At 36.8% G+C, this 20,479-nt stretch overlaps 1 protein-coding gene across 4 annotated transcripts in view; it reads right to left on the bottom strand.

The window, feature by feature from the left end:
• Window positions 1–20,479, bottom strand: part of NPAS3 (neuronal PAS domain protein 3) — a 631,435-nt gene that overhangs the window by 425,971 nt on the left and 184,985 nt on the right. For all 4 annotated transcript variants that reach the window (XM_052782584.1, XM_052782585.1, XM_052782586.1 and 1 more), the window contains one exon: window positions 15,773–16,017. In XM_052782584.1, the coding sequence (XP_052638544.1) occupies window positions 15,773–16,017 (245 nt within the window). The remainder of the gene's footprint in view (window positions 1–15,772; window positions 16,018–20,479) is intronic.

Raw genomic sequence — 20,479 nt, 5'->3', positions numbered from 1 at the left:
TTCAAATTACAATTCTCATATAAATGTGAAAAAGTAATATTGTATATCCCAGAAACCTTTTCATTCATAAAATATTCCTGGCCATGTGTCTGTAAACTAATAGCAATCACCAAAATGGCATGAAACATGGCACAAAAAAGTGTGAAAAATAACACATGACATAGATCTGATACATCTTCAGGGAGAAGTTGCAGGGGAAAACACTCGAATGCTCGCAACGTTCAGTGGCTATCAGAAATTTATTTCTTCTTATTTTGTCAGTGCCTATTAATCCCAACTATACTGACAGTCAAAGGTTAAAAAAGGGAATAAATTAACATTATTGTCAATCATTACATACAGAAGAATAATTAACTCGGTATGTTTATTTATCTACTTTTGCTACTTGATTAAATGAATGATTGATGACAGGTTCCTTGTTTTCTTTTCCTTCTTTTTGTCAGTATAAATGATCAGTATGAAACTAAATGGAGACATTAAATTGAAATTGTTAGAAGCATAAAATATACTACAGATGGATTCAGATTATTTCAACTTTCGTGTTACTCTGTTGTAACTTACTAAAATACATTTATATATACACAAAGAACTCCACTAATAGCAGAAATAATCTGTAACCTGACTTACTTTCCTCTCAAATATTAGATATTAATATTTAGGTTTCCCTTTTAAAAGAGTGTTTTAAAAGTTCTGTAGAGAAGTCTTGCAAATGAATGCAGTTGTCCAATTTATCCATGGATAACTCATAACCAACAGTGTGTGCAAAGAGGCCAAAGCATTCTTAAATGCTGGCTAGTGTTCCGAGTAACACAACCCTAGTAAATAGTTTTGGGGAAGAAATCAGGGCAAATACGGGTATGGTAAATTGAAAAATTGTCATTTGGATAATGTGAGATGAGGGAAGAAAGTAACAGAGATAGAGGGTCAATTCCCTCTTCAGTCTGCCTGTAAGAGTATGCCCAATCTCCTCCCAGCAGCCTTCTGCTTGGCAGGGCAGTGGTGAGTGATACCACTTCAGATCCAAGGGTTTTCTTTTCTTACTCACTCAACAAACAAGACCTAAAGTTCTGATATCGCTTCCTTTAATGTAGCACAGAATTGAAGTAATTGCCCCAAATTTTTGTGGACAGATGAAATCCCAAGCCTCTGAAGTAAGGACTGAAGCACAGTTTCCCCTGAGCTGACCAAAGATTGGTGGCTGGGCTAGGAAAGTTAACTGAATGCAACTGCAGTTTTGGAAAGTTAAAGGAAGCGACCCAGAAGTCTAAGGAGACAGCTTTTGTATGGGATTAAACAGAAAGTAAAATATATTTCTCCCAAAGCAATTCACAGCAGTAAATGGCTGAGAGCTTGAAACCTTTGTCTGTTACTTACAGAATTTACTGTTGAGAACACAAACTGAAGGAAGTCACCAGCAAAACCTGCAGCTTCGTTTACACTTCTGAAGAAACTACCTGCCTCTGAAGAAGCCACTTTTTCTTAAAGACAAGGCTCATGTCTTTTCATTACTTGGAAATACTAGAGACAGCTGAACTCAAATCACGCAGATAGGCTGAGTCCACTCAATTCTAATTTTGAACCAAGGGAAGTCTGGATTCAGAGTTATTTTCTTCCTATTTCCATACAAATTCTCGTTCCAGTTAATATGCTGTCTTAGGAGGTGAGTTGCTTTTCCTTGCAGAGCCCTAACTTCTGTGCACCACAATACTAGGATTGTGATTGTGTGTGTGTGTGTAGAGGTGACTTTGAGGCAGGTCTGGGTGGAAGGAAACCTTTTGTGCATGCTTAGGAAGGATCTCCTGAGATCACTTAGTTCGGCTGTGCTCCAGTTTCTTTTGTCCAGATATGAAACTGATACCCAACATGCCAATGCAAGTTGCCTGAATAAGACAGGTACCAGACTGAAAGGTGGCATAAGGAACTCTTCGGGCAGTCCTGGACAGATGTTAGTCTCTAGAGATGTTCCAAATTCTGTAGGTAAGCTAAAATTGCACTTGTACCTATCCTGGCCCATTCAATATCATAACTGTGAAAGCCACTTTCCCCAGAAGATTACTTCCCCAATCTCACCTTGCAGTACTTGCTCTCTAAGTTCAGTTCTCTCTACTACAGCCTATTCCTACTGAAATAATTATGTCTTTGAAACAAAATGCAAACCGAGGGTAACCTTCAGCATTCACCATTATTCCTGAGAATTTACCTCTCGACATTGTTCAAGCCTTATCAGCAAAAGGAATCCAGAACCACCACAATGAGAGAGAAATTCATGTTAATTCCCAAAGTAAAAAAAAAATAGCCATTCATATTACAACAAAATGCATATCAAATATATGTCACTGGGATAAACCAGAGAATACCACACTGGAATAGATACTGCAATTTTTACTTCAGGCTTTTATGACACTGTTAGTGAAATATTGTGTTCAGCTGTGGTTTCTTCCATTCTGAAAATGTGTTAGAAAATTGGATAGGACTCAAGTAAGAGCTACAAGAGTGATTAGACTTCTGAAAGTCATTCCCTACAGTGAAAGACTAAGAAAGCTCGATTTATTTAGTTACTGAAAAGAAGGTTAAGAGGATCACAATACCTACATGTGGAAGAGATTTCTGACAGTAGGCAGCTCATTAATCTAGTGAAAAAGGCATAACAAGATCCAGTGTTTGGAAGCTGAAGCTGAAATAAGACTACATATGAGGCACACTTTTTTCACAGTGACAGTAATTAACCATTGGAACAACCTGCCCAGGGATGTAGTTGATTCTTTATCATTTAAATGCTTTACATCAACATTAGATACTTTCCAAAGAGATAAACCTGTATCTCAAACAGATGCAGAAAATACTGGATGAGGTTCTCTGTCTAGGGTCTGCAAAAAGTCAGACTGGATGCTTATCACAGCTGCTCAAGACTGTACCTCAACAAAACAGTTCTGCAAGTGCTCTGCACTTCAAGGGCAAATCATCTCACGACCATCATATCTATCCCTTTGTGTGCAGTTCAGTTCAGACTGAACAGAGGCTGTCACCAAAATTCACCTTCCTATTTGGCAGGTGAAATAAGAACCCTTTCAGGACAGATATGAGCATCTTCAAAGATCATCCTGTGCCATGTTCACTATCTGGCATCATCACTGCTGGAGACCAGATTACAGCGAAACTGCCAGTAAACACACACTGGAAAGCTGTTTGAGCACTGGCTTTGCCTGATGCTTCTACGCAAGGAACATCTGTTGGGCTCAATCCAAGCTAGTGATGGGTGAGTCAATATGTAGACCTTGTAAAATGTTGGAGCTTTTAGTCTCAAGGCTGCCAAATGGCCTCTCAACATAGCTGTCTGTATGAAGAATACAGTTCCTAAATGTTTAATGAGCTTGTTGGAGAATCAACAGTCTCCATGAGGCTGTTGAAGAAACCAATTACAAAAGCAAAATGTATGATGAGGTTAGGTGAGCTGTTAATTTTCCTCTCAGTTCCTTAGTAATATTTGTGGAAGAAAACTTGCCCTTTAAGTCTTAAGGACAGGATGTTGGAGCAACAGAATAGCAGAGAAAAAAAAAAAAAGCACAGAGACAGAAACTACAGAGAGCAGGACAAGAAGAGTAAGTAACAGCGTTTATGCACAAAATAAGCAGAAACAGCCTGACATATAAGGGTAAAGAGAAAACAGTGTGCTAAACTATTAAATAAACAACCAAAATATTTATCTTCAGAAAAAGAAAATAAACACCCCATTTCTTCATTTCTAGGAAGGGACAGAAAGAAACATTTAAAATGTAAACAAAAATAAACACTATGCCCTCAGAATGTGGTATGAGGGTGGAAGCCCACAGAAAATCACACCTGGACTTGCCATACAGTATACTTGCTACAGGCTTCTGTAGGTTTTTTTAGAATACCTCGTTATTCTAATTTTTTTCTTGTGACACTTAAAAGATTGGTAATGGACTACAAAATCTTTAAAAAATACTGAAGGGACTTTTTCTTTTTATAAGATATACCTAATTAAGACAAGGTAACACAGAGATTCGATATAAAATGGATTAGCAATATTCCTCCTATTTGCTTGCCTCATTATCTACCCTGAGTGTAAATCTTAATGTTATTCTGAAAACTCTCTCCTCACAGACATGGGTTAAATTTCCTAATGAAAAGCTCATTAAATACAGTATTCTTGCAAAGGATGTGAAGATAGCATTATTGCTTAAGAACTGGACTCTTAGTCTTGGGATGTGGGAAGAGGGCTCTATTCCCTGCTCTACCACACACTTCTCATGATATTGAACAAGTCACTCTTGGCTGGCTTTGCAAATGTGCTCAGCAGCTGCTTCTTATGATCAGATTACCAAAGTGCTGAAATCTTTTGAAAATCTGGCTATTTATTTTGCTGCTGAATAGGATCAGAGATCTTTTGAAATCTGGCCCCAGTTGGGGTGCTGCGCTCTTTTGAAAAGCGAGCCTTAAATCTGTATATGCCTCAATTTCTCTATTAGCATTATAGCACTGTTCCGCTTCATCAAGAGGATGAGAAACAGCTAGCATATACAGCAATTCAAATTTGAAAGGGGATATATAAACGTAGCTGCTCTGATAGTTGTAGAAACGTCATATGTACTTAAAAAAGCAAACAAAACCACAGTTCTGTATTTTTCCTAAACCTTTACACAACTGTGGTTTTCTATAAAATTTGAAGTGAGGTAATGTTGACAATATTATTCTGCTTGCTATAGGTAATGTTTGGGAATTGTCCATATGTATAGAAATGTGAACAAAAATATTTCTCCCTCTTCCTTTTATATTATGAATATGCATTTAATGACTTTCCAGATGATGAAGTAAGACACGGAATTTTGTACTTGCATGTGGCACCATCCCATGCAAAGCAAAGCAGAAACAATTTTTATATGATACAAGTAGAACGCAAAGTGACAACACACACATACTTGTGCAGATGCACTCGGCTAACTCTGCGAGTAAGAATTATAGGGAGTGACGTGCTCAAGCACTGAAATTAAGGTAAGTATTTTCTAACAGTTCCATTTATGAGGAGGACTGTGGCACAACTGGAGTTAAGTAGTTTATTAGGGTTTTGCCTGCCTTTCCTTCCTTAGGAACAGAAATCACAGTATGACTAAAACCTTTGAAATTAAAAATATTCGCCTTGGCGTAAAAGCTAGCAAATAAACAGAAAAGATGTTTCTTAAGGGAGCTCAATATTTTAAAACAACACCTAAGTCCCCAGCTGTGTGGAGATTCTTATTTGCTTGCAATCTTGGATAGATATAGAGGCTTACATGTTCTCTAAATTGTAAGCTCTCTATGAAGGGTGTTCTTTAATTACAGACAGCTAATGAAAACAGTTTTTACTGATCTCTCTAATGTCCTGGGAAAGTCTTTACTATGGATTCATTGTATTCTACTTTATATCCCTGATTGAAATGGGAGACCACAAGAGCATAGGGATTTGGTGGAAACTCGATTTCCTTCCTCTGGCTTCAAAGAGAACAGTTGCAGAAATTAAGCTGCGTTGATAGTGTGGTCAAACTTTGGTCAGACTGTGGTTATACTTGCATCTTATATAGATACAAAATCACTGCACTTTGGTTTTTAAAATTGCTGGGTCTACCTTCAGTATCTAAATCTTGCTCTCTTGACCACAGGTATCCAATATAACTATTACATGAAAATAAGAATTATTATTAAATCCATATACTTCAAACTTCATTCCCAGGGCTCTGACTATTATTTACTCTAAATACTGAGACAGTCACTTTGAAAAATACTAATAAATATATAACTGCAAACATATGAGATGGGAAACACAGATTTACTCTTTCCATTTAAAAAAAGAGTTTGTGTGTTTTCTTTCACTTGAGGCAAAATATTTTCTTTGAGTCATAATTTTTTTACTTGTAATATAAAGTGATGTAACTCTTGGTAAAACAAATCTTATAAAAGCCTATTCATTCACACTATTTTATTCCCTCTTGTCTACGTACTAATAAGGACATGGCTCCCTGTCTGGGGTTTTTTTTGTTTGGTTTCGGGTTGGGGTTTTCTGTTTGTTTTTTAAGGTCTCTGCCACATTCATTATCAGTTGGTTAATCTATTTCTTCAGCTCTTCATAGAGATGTATTTATTATCTCTGCAATAGACTCAACAAGGTCTAAAAGAAGCAGTCATTCAACTGGAGATATATGGTAGAAGTTCAGATGACCCAGAAAACCAATAAACTACATTAATAGAAGAAACAAAGGCTAAGCTCTATTGAATTTCACAGGACTTTGAGTATGTCCTTACATTCTCTGCTCAGCTGAGGAGACTAGCTATACTGAAACTGTTAAATCCAACCACAAGATCCAATTGCTCAACCACTTTCTTTTGCAATATGGAGCACTACAATACTAAGCTTTACTGAGGCTCTGTCCAAAATAGTCTTCATGGCAAAGACACTTTTCTTCTGTTTAGAAAAGAACAAAAAGACAAACAAAAGTTCTATTGGATATTGCAATCTACAGATAGCAACAGCCTTTTTTTCATTTTACGTATCAAAAACTACAGCAGTGATTACTTTTTGTCTGTTTCTGATTACTAAAAGCAAGAAGCAGAACAAGAGCTTTTGGCACACCGGATTTATTGCACATCTGTAATTGGCTAACCCCATCATGTGCATTATTTGAAAAAGTTATGTAGACTGCACATATAATTTAAGATATTCATGCTTCTAAAAAAGACCACCTGGAGCTAACCCATACAACATAAAACATGAATGTAAAAATCATATGGAAACATTTTATTAAGAGCTTTGGAAAAGTGGACTGTCATGGCACTGACTTTTACATAGAAACTTCTACTGAATGAAAATCCATATCATTATATAATGACAAGAAATTAACTTGTTCTTAATCTGAAAGTTTTCCCTGGCTTACTGTACCATCATCACCAAGGCTGGAGCCAATGTAACTGTTGTACTCTTCTCCCTCCGACATATTTACCTCTGCAATCTGAAGCCCATGCTCTTGCCAAACCCACTCAGCCAATACTGTCAATGTTCTCAACCATGAACTATAATGACAATGCCCACCATCTTCTAGCTGGAATGAGGAAGGTATGTTCTCAACTCAGGAACGAATCTTGAATAACTCAGCGAGGATTACTGTGCACAGAAAGACATGCACATTGAAGGAAGAAAAAATGGAATGAAAAGTTAAAAAAAAACTTTTTGAGTTTCTTTTAAATATTAATATTCTTCACCAGGTTGTTTTCACTACCAAGACTGCATTGAGAATGCAAACACGTAGAGAAAAATACAGGACTACAAAAACGAAAGTCAACACTGGAAGCTGAGTACAAGAGGAAGACATTATGCATATTTGGTGTTCCAGCTAAGGGCTGGAGAGAAAAAAAAAAAAAAAAAAAAAAAGAAAGAATGCCTAAGAAAAAGAAACTGTATTAAAAGAACATAATGAAAATGCAAAACCAACCAAGTCAGTGTAACAGCACAAGAAAAGAAAAAGGAAGATGAATTGCAGTGTAATAGAATGGAAATACAGTAGTGGCTAGGAGTGAAAGAAAAGACATTAAAGTCACCTGGTTCTATTTCCTTGCTCTTAAAAACACTTACTGTTTGGTTATTTTCCTATTTAATTGTTAAGTTGTAAGGTGGAGTTCTAGCAATAAACAACTCTTCCAGGGACTGACATCTGATTGACAACATTTTAGAAAGAGTATTAATTTGTTACCCGCAGTAAATGTTTTGTGTCTCCACAGAAGCGATGGATAGAACTTTTTACGATACAAATAAAGCACCATGAGAAACTAAATCATTCTATCATTTCTGCTAGCAGAACTGGAAGGATCAGGTATGTTCTTTTTATGCCTTTGTTCATGCAAAAAGGGAGAGCTGAACTTGAAATGCTTTACCCATCATGCCTGTTCTGCATCACAAGAAAACCAAAACCTTTTAAAGTCTTGTAACAAAATTAACTACAAAGCAACAAGCAGTAGCTTGGAGTTTAGGACAGCAAAGATAAAAAAGAATATAACAATAATAATATATTCCATTTCATTATACTGAAATAAATAAATTTTAGGAGGTTTGACTTAAAAGCTGCAGATCATTGTCCATGATGCAAACATCACTGTAATTTGCAAATTTTAAAACAGCACTTATGCCATGTTCACTCCCAGTTCATTGATGATCATGCCCAGAGCGGTTTCTGCAGAAAGCCACAGAAACTCCTTTCTTAATACTATCTTTCACTTTGGTCTGCTTTCCAAGACCAATCAGTTATACAGTTAACGTGTTTAGGTTGGCTCTGCCAATATAATGTTCTTCCAGTGTTTTAAAACCATAATTCTTACACACTAGTAAGTCAAATGCCTTACAAATACTTCAGTATACAATGCATATCCTAGTTAACTGGACTTGCAATTTCAGAGAATTAAGCTGGGTTTGTTTTCTAAGAATTACTTTCCATTTATCCATGTTTGTTGAAAAAATATACAATCTTACTTTTATCCCTTTAGTGGAAGAATTTACCCAATATTTTGCCTACAACTGCTTTGAGGCTAAGACAGCTCAGTACTGCAAACTTCACAACACCAGCAGTGCAAAGAACGGATGACGCTGAAAGTTGTATCAGGCCGATATCAGAGGTAACCCAATCCTTGTCTGAAGAACACATAAAAGACAATTTATTTGACAGTTCTGGAATATCTGAGAAACACTGCAAGCTGAGATTCAGGATGATGATGCCCAAGAGTTTCAGGGTCCCTTGCTTGTACCGTGGGAGGTAACCTATTGAAGCAACACAGAACTGTAGCAACCACAGTGGGGCAATGCCAGTGGATATTACTGAGACGTCAGGGGTTTCCCCACCCTGTTGGGAAGATCTCCTTTTTTTGGCACATCTAAGAATTATACCCTTTTGTTTTTCAACTAGTTCTAAAGTTGGATTCAGACACTAAAGAAAGATTTTTTTGTTTCTCCAGCAGAAAAGACAGAGATGGCATTCATCAGGTATGGGTATGACTCAAACATGGGGCAGGCAGTTCTTAGAGCCTCATGCTTGGGAATCCAGCATTTGGATTCCAGTGGCAGAATGCTTTTGCACAAGGAGCTTGAAGGAGAAACTAGGAGGAATGAACAAGATGACAAAACCCACATTTTGATCAAGAAGATATGACATAGAATCATAGAATCATACAATCATTTAGGTTGGAAAAGACCTTTAAGATCCTCGAGTCCAACTGTAAACCTAAACCTAACACTTCCAAGTCCACCAAACTATGAACTGACAGCAGAATTCTCTTCCCCAAGTTTTTGTATTGTTGACGATTACGATTGTATATGCTCCCTGAACACTGCCATTAACACTAACCTGAACTATAAAGACCTGTAGAATGGATTCTGTACAGGCAAGCACTTAAAGAAACCTGTGTGAAGCTCTCCTGCCTTTCCTGCATCAGTAGAAATTTTACTATACCTTACTGCTAATGAGCCTATACCGTTGCCAGAATTATTCCCATTGCTAATACACATAAAACCGATTTTTCTTTAATTTTTCTAATCCTGCTAGATTTTTCCTTAATGTCTCTGCTTGTCTTTGTCAACTTTCTGCACCTCAGACATTCCAGTTTATCTTAACTGCTATATATTTCCCTTTTATTCCCACAGTTTTACATAAATACACATACATATTTTTTCAAATTATTGATTTCACTTTAATTCTGAAAAAGGATGCAGTTTTATAATTTTCAGGTGCATAGGAAACCATAATTTCATAAATTTTTCTTCAAGAGTTCTAGTCAACTTTCATTCTAATTTTTCCATCAAAATTTTTACTCACAATCAATTTCACGTGTAAGTTTCCCCATTAGGCAATTAGTCCCTCAAAAGCACTGAATATATTGGTTGGCACCCTCCTCCATTTGCAGAGATTGAAAGCAATCAGGTCATGATCACTTGTCACTAGGCAACCACCAACTCTGAGTCCAGTGTTCAATTCGTTTTATCTATCACAATGAGATTCAAACAAAGCTACTGCATTTTGGGTTCCAAATCTTTCATACTAGAAAACCATCAATAATTCTCACAAAGAACATTAATGTTTTACCACTGACTGTCTGAAATTTCCAGCACTTGTTTCCTACATTCAAACAACACCTAATCATCTTTTTTTTTTAACCTATGTAACAGGTCAACGACTGAGCTACCTACTCCTATGGCTGCACTGACCCTCTGGCCACATAAACAGGTTTACAATGGATAGGCATTATGTTTACAATCAGTGTTTGATACTGGTACACAGTCAGAGCACTTTATAGTGGCCTACACATAAACGGGAATTAGATTCTCATAAGAGTAAGAAAAACACCTGCAAGATAGGAGAAATAAATTACGGCGCTATCAAAAATTCTCCAGCACAAGAGCAGAAGTTCCACATGAAGTGGGATGGCCAGATTTGGAGACCCTTTTCATAACAAGCCATACCACCAATTCATCTGTGTTACGCTGTTATCATCTGATTGACGTTTCCATGTCTAACAGTGAAAAACAATGTCTTAGGCCACAAACACTAGGGAATAAAGTAATCCTTATTTCTTTGCCCCTATAGATGGTTTCCCTGAGACAGAATTGTGTGGTGGTTCAGAAGAGAAGGCAGGTCTCAGTGCAAGGCTTGTGTGGTTTGGCAGGGAAAGGCTTGTACTTTCTTGCATCTCCTGCTCAGGAGACAACACTCAGTTTAAAATATAAAAGGCTAACAACAGGTAATGTTATTTAAAGGGTTTCTATAATAAGATTGTTCAGAAGAGAACCATTTATTTGTCTCTTAAAAATGCATACATATCCAGCATAAAAATTATTAGAAAAAGGTACTTAAATTAATGAAAGTAATCCCACTTGACATTTGGGATAACAATTATCATTACTGCTTATTTTATCTCCCAGAGAATTCAAAGTGCTGGACTTATTTCCTCGACCCCAAGTTCCATAGTATGATAAGACATCAGGTTCATTTTCAACCTATACTTACATACTTTGCTTATGTTGAGAATGGATCCTTTGAAAAACATGCTAGTTTGAAGAAAACAGGAGTAATTTTGGTTTAAAGTATAATTTTTCTTCTTGTGATTATCAAAACATTTTGTTTTATTTCATTACCAATACAGAATTGAAGTAACACTGAATGCTTTATTGCAAGCAACATGTCAGAGTCATAGTTACATTGGACTAGAACAATTTGGACAAGAAAAATTTCAGTTCACCACAAACGCTTTTGACAGCATCTGATTTCTTTTCATACTGATATATGTTAATTCCAGAACACAGATGTGTAAAACTACCTAACTGCAGAACACATAACGCTAAAAGAAGAGACAGCTAAACTAAAAGTGACATTCTCATGCAACCTACCAGTCAGTCAGTACTATTTACTGAAGTCCTTTTCACTCCTCAGCTAGAATGTGTCATTCACCTCTTCTCTTACAGCAGAAGATAAGTAAGATTATTTTACTTATGTAACCTAAAATGTAAAGATTTGGCTTAAAAAAAAAAAACAAACCCTCATGATAAACCCACTTATAACTTGAGATTGTGGATAATCCCACAATTACTTTCTTTCATTCAAAGACACACACAAAGTTGTTTTACATACTCTAGTTTCCATATGTCACATCATTAAGCAGGACATTAAACTCACGGCCTTGCACAAACACTTGTATCTCTAAAGACAGAAATGAACACCTCACTTCAACTAAAAAAGAATGAAAATCTAATAACTGTTTTGATGTTATCATGGCAAATTTCCAGGATAAGGATTTGCAAAATTAGGCACAGACTGCTGGATTTAATTGCTGCTTCAAAAGAGCCAGAAACGGCAAACGCTCTGTTCAAGACAAAGAGTCATGACCCTTCTTTTTATAGTGACGGTGCTCCTGAGTCAGTACCAGCGTCCCAGAGATTGCCCAGAAAGGAAATACATGGCATGACTTTACATGAGCCAAACACATTCAACACACCAGAGAACATCACAGTGCCTCACACTCCTCCTCTTCCCTTCCTCTCTTCACTTGAAAAGAAGGAAAAAAACATGGCTTGGTAAAAACACCTACAACGTAGCAGAAAAGAACATAAAAAGCTGCATGATCTTTGAACAATTTCAGCAACAGTTTGTGCTAAAAATATAAAGAAATTTGGAGTCAATCATTTGAAGACAACATTCCAGAATATGAAGGGTCTCACAAGAGTCTGAAGTTGGAAAAGGACGAAAGGCCCTGGTATGGGTCAGGCAATCAGAACGCACAAGAGGACTTCAAGAGCCATGCCATCTAAAGCACCACTTACTGGCTGAACACACAGTATATACTATAAAAATGCTCCCATTCCCAGATCCGAACTTTCAGGAAACTCACCTAGGAGTGCAAAAAATTGATCAGCAGCTCATTTAGTGTTCTCCCTGGAACATAATCCTTAAATATCGGGAGTCAAACAAAGACTTTTGGAGGGATGGAACCAGAGAAGAATAGTACTGTTATTCACAATATATTGTATGTAGTATGCAAAGAATAACAATTGACTACTGACTCTAAATAACTTTTTGATTATTTTCTGCCATATGAGATTCACATCCTGGTCTTTAAGAACTGTAATCTTTAAACAAATTTGCTGCAAGTTGTGTGCATATTTGTTTACAAGGATTAATACTTCCTACATACGGAAAGCCTTAGACAATGTACCAAAAAAAATTGACTGAAGTCTGCTGTATTAGAAGATGGAAAATTTATCCATTTTTAGCAAATGTCAAATCATTGGCTATTGCTTTTAAGATTAATAAAAGATATAATGGTTTCTAGATAGCCTCTAAATAAAGATTACTATGAATGGAGAAATGATTTACCAATAGTCACCACAATGAGATTTCTTTAAAGGTTACAATCATCAGTTATTCAGCTGAAACACTGCTGAGAATGCCTGGTCATTTCTTGAATAATGCATAATGTTCATTGTAGATTTGATCTGTATTATAACAATACATATATATCTAAAATAATGGAGAAAACTATCTGTTACTTTCCAATTGCTCAAAATATTTCCATGAAGTAATTGACTCTGAAAATATTACATGGAATTACCTGAGTGTTCATTTGCAAGCACAACTTGTAGTGATCACTATACAATAAGCATAAGAAAACAAACTCATCAGCCTTTATAGACTTTTAAGAAAAGCTGTGATAAATACAGGGCAGAGTAAAGGACCTTCCTGAAATACTAAATTAAAATTATTAAATTGCTGTACAGTACTGGGGGCCAAATTTAAAACTAAGCTTTGAAATTTAATTATTAACACAAGCAGACCAACACATTTGGGGGAGGCAGAAAAAAGCAGATGCCTACACAATGTAACTACCTCATATAATTTTCCAAATACCTCTAAGTCTATTCAGAAGATTGCTTGGGCATGTACAAAGTATGATGTGTAGTGTTTTATTGTAGGATTAGCAACCATACTTCACGTGAAGCTGCAAGCTATTTATGTGAGCTTGTTTATCCATATGAACTTCTTCAAGGGCAGCAAAAAGTAACCTTAATAAATGAAAATTAATTTCTTTTGATGTAATTTCATGAATGTTTGATCAGAGTGTGTTAACAGGTTTCTATGTAAGGAGAACTGGTGAAGTAATAAAATATACCTATACTATACAGTTAAAGCTGCTTATGGGGAATTCTCACACAATGAAACACTGTTTCATCAAGCATTATTTCGATACACTGACACATAAATAATATAATCCTAGTTAGTATAAAGCTAAATACTCAAACAGGGAGGGAGAAGAGCAAAAATTCTTCCCCAGCTCCCCCATACCCCATATACCTAGAGGAATAGGAACTATATCACCAGATGGGGGGAGAAGCAGGATTATTATATCAGATAGGGTGAAGAGACATTAAATGTTGACCTAGCTTTTTTATAGGGAGAAATGTGTTAATCTAGGCCAGACTATTTATGCTGTCATCTAAGAATAAGGTTTTGTTCTCCCTCAAAATTCTTTTCTTCATTAGAATCTTTGCACAAAAAGGAAGCTTCATTATTCAGGTATATATTCCACAAGAGGATAATGAAAAACAGATCCCAGATACTCTGAAAACATACACAGAGATCTGCAGAGATCAGACTTTCCGTAATATGGGACAGCACTGTATGTCTGTTAGCTACAGGAACTTTGGGAGGAATTATTTATTTTAACAGACACATCATAGATCATACAGCAGAGTCCACTTTACATCTGCCTTGAAACACCATTTAATTGCCTAAGAATAAACTCTCATCCTGGAAAAAATGGGGAACATTTGCATATTATATCAGAAGCCTGATGAACCATGTTACACTCATGCTCTGGATGATGTAATTACCATCTTTTTTTTTCCTCCATGAAAATTACATATGATGTGGCAGATAATATAAATGAAATATATGCAATGACACAAATATGTCCAGCTACTAAATCATCAGCCTGAAAGTCCTTTGTTTTTTGCCCTCCATGTCTATCTCTGTCCGTTGAAAATTATAACTTTCCTTAACTAGTATTGCTTCCTTTAAATGCAAGAGCAGGTAAAAGCCCTTTGCACCATCAATACCAGTAACACTTCATGGGCAGTTGTGGGCTGATAAATAAGATTCTATTTCCTTCTCCTCCCTCCACCCTTAAAGGTGGCTTTTTCTTTTGCCTCATGCTATATAGAGTCTATCTAGTTTAGTGTAGATGAAGAGTTCAAGTTTCATAATGTGTGGAAAAAACCCTGAAGTGCTCAAATCTCATATGCCTCTTTCCAAAATATGTTTCCTCCAAAATATGAGATCAGTAGCTAAAATAAAACAGGGTAGTTTTCGGTGCTGTCAAAGCCAGGACAACCACAATTCCCAGGTTTTGGTAACTTTGAGTTCTGTTAATGTAACTTGCTCCCTAATTTAAAATACTTATCAGACAGCAAGACCACATTCATCTACATAAGTAGCATGAGTAAAAAAAAAAAAAACACAAAAAACCCGTCCAGCTTACGTAAGCCATTGGAAACACTACTGAGGACCAACATGCACACAGCTCTAAAATAAGTGTCTGATTCCTCTATTACCTGACTTTTGTGGCAACTCATGTCTAAAACATTGATTTTGCTGCCCAACTGCTTATTTGAGCATGAAAAGAGGGTGTTTAAAATTTCGGCTGAAATGTTGATAGATGCCTACTGGCTCAGAAGTCAAAATAATTTCTATACACATTACAAGATGATAAATAAAATCCTAGTCTATAATGTGAAGATTTAAAAATTCAGATGTGATGCTCTCAAACTTCAGAAATACATGATTTTGCCTTTAAGGTTTAGCCAGAAAATTAAGAGACCAAGTCCTCAAAGCAAGGAATAATGCCATGCTCCTCTCAAATGCATCCTTATATAAAATACTAAAACAAAGCAACACAAGCATTGCTAAATAACTTCAAACAATTTAGTCTACGTCACCCAGAAGACTTACAGCTGTAATAGTTACATCAATAGGTTTGTTGTTAAATTAAAAAAAAAAAAAAAAAAAAAAAAAAAGAGGTTTATTTCACCTTCACATGGTGTCTTTCTCATGCAGACCTCAGATTTCCACATTTGTATCCCTTTAAAGGATTTGATATGCAGGGAAAGAAGAAAGGATGATGGTAAAAATTTCAATTTAGAGGTTACTAAAGGCTGCCATATTCGATACTATACAACATATTTACTCCATACCTTTTACTGATGTATTAGGTGGAGGTCCTTCCATTCTCAAGTTCCATGGAGGATCACCTTGATTAGCAAAGTCCCTCATTTTCAGATAGCTAATTGTAAGTCGGATGATGGATGCCTTGTCAAGCTGGCTGGTAATGGCTGCAGGCAGTGGCAACAACTTTGCCAACTCATAGAATTCAAAATTCTCCTTTCCCCGGCGAGAGCGAGCAGCATCTCGGGACTTTTCCTTCCTCAAAGCTTGTAAACTGAAAGAAAATAAACAAAATAGGACATTCATCAATATTAGTGTTCTGTCCCATTTAATCAATTTGCTTTTTCACTGCTGGTCTTCTATACAAATTACCACTTTTTCAAAATGCTTGAATCTATCAGGATATATTTAATGGTACTCCAGTCTTTGAATGATTAAAACTAATGATAATTGAGATTCAGTGGTAGCCAACATATTAAATAACTACTCCCAACTCACTTCAGCCACTTTCTTCTTAGCCTGCCCTTCCTTCTTCTGCTGCCAGTCACAAGAAAGATTCCCAAGAATGCTGTGTACATGTAGGGTTTATCTGCATAGATGCTATTGCTTCTCCTGACCCATTGTAACCCAATTTTGTCTAAATTTGTGCCAAATTCTAACTCTTGGGAAAAGGAGGTTAAAAGCAGATGACCGAAGTGCGTGCCACCTCTGACAAGGGTTGCAGTGCAGCCAAGATGACCAAACAGGTTGTACAGTAGCTTCTGAGCCACAGAAGTTTAAGTCTGGCACAATAACGTAAACCTTCCTGGATTTCATGAAGCTGCTCTTCACGAGTTGTTCAGCTGTCCTTGCTGTGGGAACAGCAACCTTTGTTGGAGGGATGAGCAAGCAGTTATACAGTTACTTGCTTCACATTTCTGATTGTAATTCACTACCACATATGTGTCAGACTGACAACTTTTTGGTCAGAAAGGACCTTGTGCTTTACACTGAAGCAGGTAGAAATCCAAAGACATGTAGTCCTGTTGCATCAATGTACCACTTGCTACCACCCACATGCAACACCTGAAGGTAACTCGTATTTTACTCCTGGGCTATTTGTTTAATTGGTGTAAAACTGCTGAATGCACATTGTGATGACAGCGGGTAACCACTGGGGTCTTCCCCTGATCTTTCCCTGAATGCTTAACAAATTATATTCCCTACACAATTCTATACTAATAGCAACTCTATTTAAAAAGACAGCCTGGCTAAGAAATAGAGATGGTGAGGTGAAGGTATGGGAGGAAATGGCACATCCTTACCCACAGGTGAAGATACACCATCCTACTGAATGCCACAGTAAAGTACATACTTGTCTCTATGAACTCTATATAGACCATTAGCAGCTAGATTTATAAGTTATATTCTAGGTGAAAAGTACCTGAAAAATAAGATTTCACAACGCTCATTGCGGATGCATCTCTGTCCAATTTCAAATTTTGTAAAATCCCTCAAAAGGTGCATTAAATATAGCTGATAGAAATGTTTTATGTATACATAGAAACCTGGAAGCTACAGCTCTGTGAGGTGTGAACTGTCCAATTAATTTCAGTGAAGTAAGATTAAGATACCCTATACAAGTTAAATACCTACAACAGCAACATAAGGGAGAGGCAGGCAAGTGTCTCTGCCCAATTGTTTGCAAGTGAAATCTCATTTTCATGGCAAAAGGGATGGCCTTTACTACTTGCCATCATACTTCTTTTTCTCCAGAAGCCAAGCCTGAGGACCTCAAGTCCCCAAATCAAGTTTCAGGAATCCAGAAGAGCTGAGATTCTACATCTATTCTGAAAGTCTGCACCAAGAGGTTCACACCTTCTTTCCAAAGCACTTAATTACACCCCTATGTAAGAAGAGGGCCTTTTGGAGATCCCTAGTAAAACAAATCAGAAACTTTACAGATCCCAGCAACTTTTGATATTGAAAGAAGTTAGAAATTGAATGGTGATAGAATATTCCTTAGCAACACCACTGAATCCACAATTTACAAGTCCTGTATAGGGTTCAGAAGATTGCTGAAACTGAATAATATATTGCAATATAAACTTATATTATGCATTGCCGTACCACTAACAGTGTGCAGTGGAAGTCAGTTAAGCTGAAAGGTAAGGCTACCTGTGTAAGTAAATAGCATCCTTTGAAAGCCACCTATGTGTATTCAAGCTTCTACAATAAAAAAATCCCAAAGTACAAGGGATGGGGAGCTAATATAACAGACATACAAGAGAAACTCCTGAGAAACGGTATTATCAATAACACATTTTTCCTCCCAGCCATTTGGTATACTGTCATTTGTGGAAGCTTCACCAAGTGACTCAAGGCAAGGAGTTTGTAACTTGTAGCACTCTCCTCTTGGCATCAGTGCATTAAGCTAAATTTAGAAACAGTGTCTGTCAAAATGTGCACGCAAGTCCTAATTTCTACTCCACATAATTCCACTAGTGAAATACACTTGTAGCGTTGGACACTGTAGTTATTCTGATACAATGGGTCCTTAATTTGGGAGCCATGATTTTCTCAGCAGGATGCAGGAATTCATTAGATATGACATAAACATCACTGTTAATCCTCTCTGGCACCTGTGATTCTGATAGGCAACATCAGTTTCATCTTCAGATGCTTTAAACAGAGCAAAGTGCTGGCACTGGTAATCCCAAAAGGATGCTAGCAAAGGTAAGGGTGTGAAGCTCACAACAGAAAGCAGTGGTGCTGACACAGAAGCAAAACTCATCTTGGGTCCTGTCATATGACATCGGGATTAGAGGTGGTTCTTGGTAACATAAATGAACTTGCTAGAGTATCAGGTCACAAAAACTTAAAAATACCCACAGGCTCTCCTAATGAGAAAAATAAAAGTGTGGGAAACTATTCCCATGTTTACTAAGTGGATTTCAAAAACACTCAGAAAGCACCAAGAAAGCAAGCATCGCACCAATAAGAGCTCTTACATGATGATAGAGAAGGTCCCCCAACAGACAAGCAAATCTACATAAGCTATCCACAGTACCACCAAGAAAGCAACAGTGGGAAATACACCTAAGGGATATAAATATTGCTCCCTCTTTGCATTCTGCGGAGAAGGGGAAAGAGCTCAGATAATTGGATCAGAGTGCATCACTGTATGATATCAAAGGATGATGTTATACAATGGCAAAACTTCATGTGTTCCCTTAAGAACATACTTCTCAAAGAATTTCCACACACAGAGTCCACTAAAGAAGACTAAGAGGTTTCCAGCTGCTAGCTCCTGATAATTCTGAGATGCAGTACCATATAAACAGGATATTCAATGGATAGAAAACTAATGCGATTTTAGATAGTAGGTTTCTAAAATATATATTATTTTTCCTTTTAGGGCCTTTCCAGATGGACTGATATAAAGGGAGTCTGGCTTTTACAGATGAAAGGGTACAATAAATACTACCATATAATTTTAAAATGGTGTACACAACATTTCTAAAGTAGATTTTCTATTGAAGACACAGCAGATGCAGAAGACATGATAATATGGTGTTGCATAAAAGTTTTATTGATACTCATAACTCACTTGTGATTTCATTGTGCTTGTGGTCATTCCAAGCTTAACCTGCTTCATTTTTTATTTCACATCATTTTATATATTTTATATTCATAAGCATATACATGCATCCATATCTGTGTGCACACCCACAACCTCCACATGTCTGACAGATCATCATCTGTCACTTTGAAGATGGGACAATCACAGCTCCTAATTTTTGCAGCATATAATGGCAATCAAACATGTCACAGCATATCAACAGATGCACTGACCTACATTAGCAAGGATTTTTTAGTATATCAATACCTCGGTTCTGTGTCTCAGATCAGGCGGTAAAAATCAGTGAAATAATTTAATTCCATGAGTTTGCATTTTGAATGAAAACAGGGGAATGGTTGTGGTTACAAATAAATATTTCTGTCTGCAATTTCAAAATATAGCATGGAAGCAGATACATTGCAGACTTGCCCAGTTTTAGAAAGGCAGCTAGCATTTACATTTTACCTACACTGTTCCCTTAAACCTGATGCAGGCAAGACCCCTCAAGTGGGGCTTCTTAGAGATGTTGGTCTCCTCCTGCTCAGCCCCACATAACAGCACCAGTGGGGTTTTATGGCACCCTCACTGTACTTGTCATAAATAGCGATTGGATTTGGGGCGATGACCATAAAACAAGATTTGAGGGACAGACGGGCTGCTGAGCTCCAGATACAACGGCTCCAGCCAACGGACAGCTTGTCTGTGGTGTGCTGTCATAGTTTTTGCTCATTTTCATTAACTACAAGCAGGGAAGTATGGCAAACTCTCACAAAGGATGCACAGTATTTTTGATAATTCTATTGAAATCCTCCCTGATTTCAGGAGAAACTTTACAAGTGCAACAGTATACCACAACAGAGCACTTTTTCTTCTAATACTAAACAATATCATACTTGTTAATTCAGCTGTTATCGACCACTAGCAAATTTCTTAAGCCTCTAACAACAATATGGATTAGTAGCAGCAAAAACAGATACAGTACAAGAATAATACTTAATATCTAATAATGTTTATAACAAGCTTTATAGAGAATGAAGCTATATGCACGTGTGTATTTTTATATTAGTCTAGTCTTTTAAATTCAAGGATCAAAAGGTCCACTATAAACATTATCCAACCCTCCAAAGGCTGTAGT

The sequence above is a fragment of the Harpia harpyja genome, chromosome 3, assembly GCF_026419915.1.
Source record: "Harpia harpyja isolate bHarHar1 chromosome 3, bHarHar1 primary haplotype, whole genome shotgun sequence".
In the NCBI taxonomy this organism is placed as follows: domain Eukaryota; kingdom Metazoa; phylum Chordata; class Aves; order Accipitriformes; family Accipitridae; genus Harpia; species Harpia harpyja.
The sequence above is the reverse complement of the archived record's forward strand: the minus strand, read 5'-3'. Positions and strand labels throughout refer to the sequence as shown.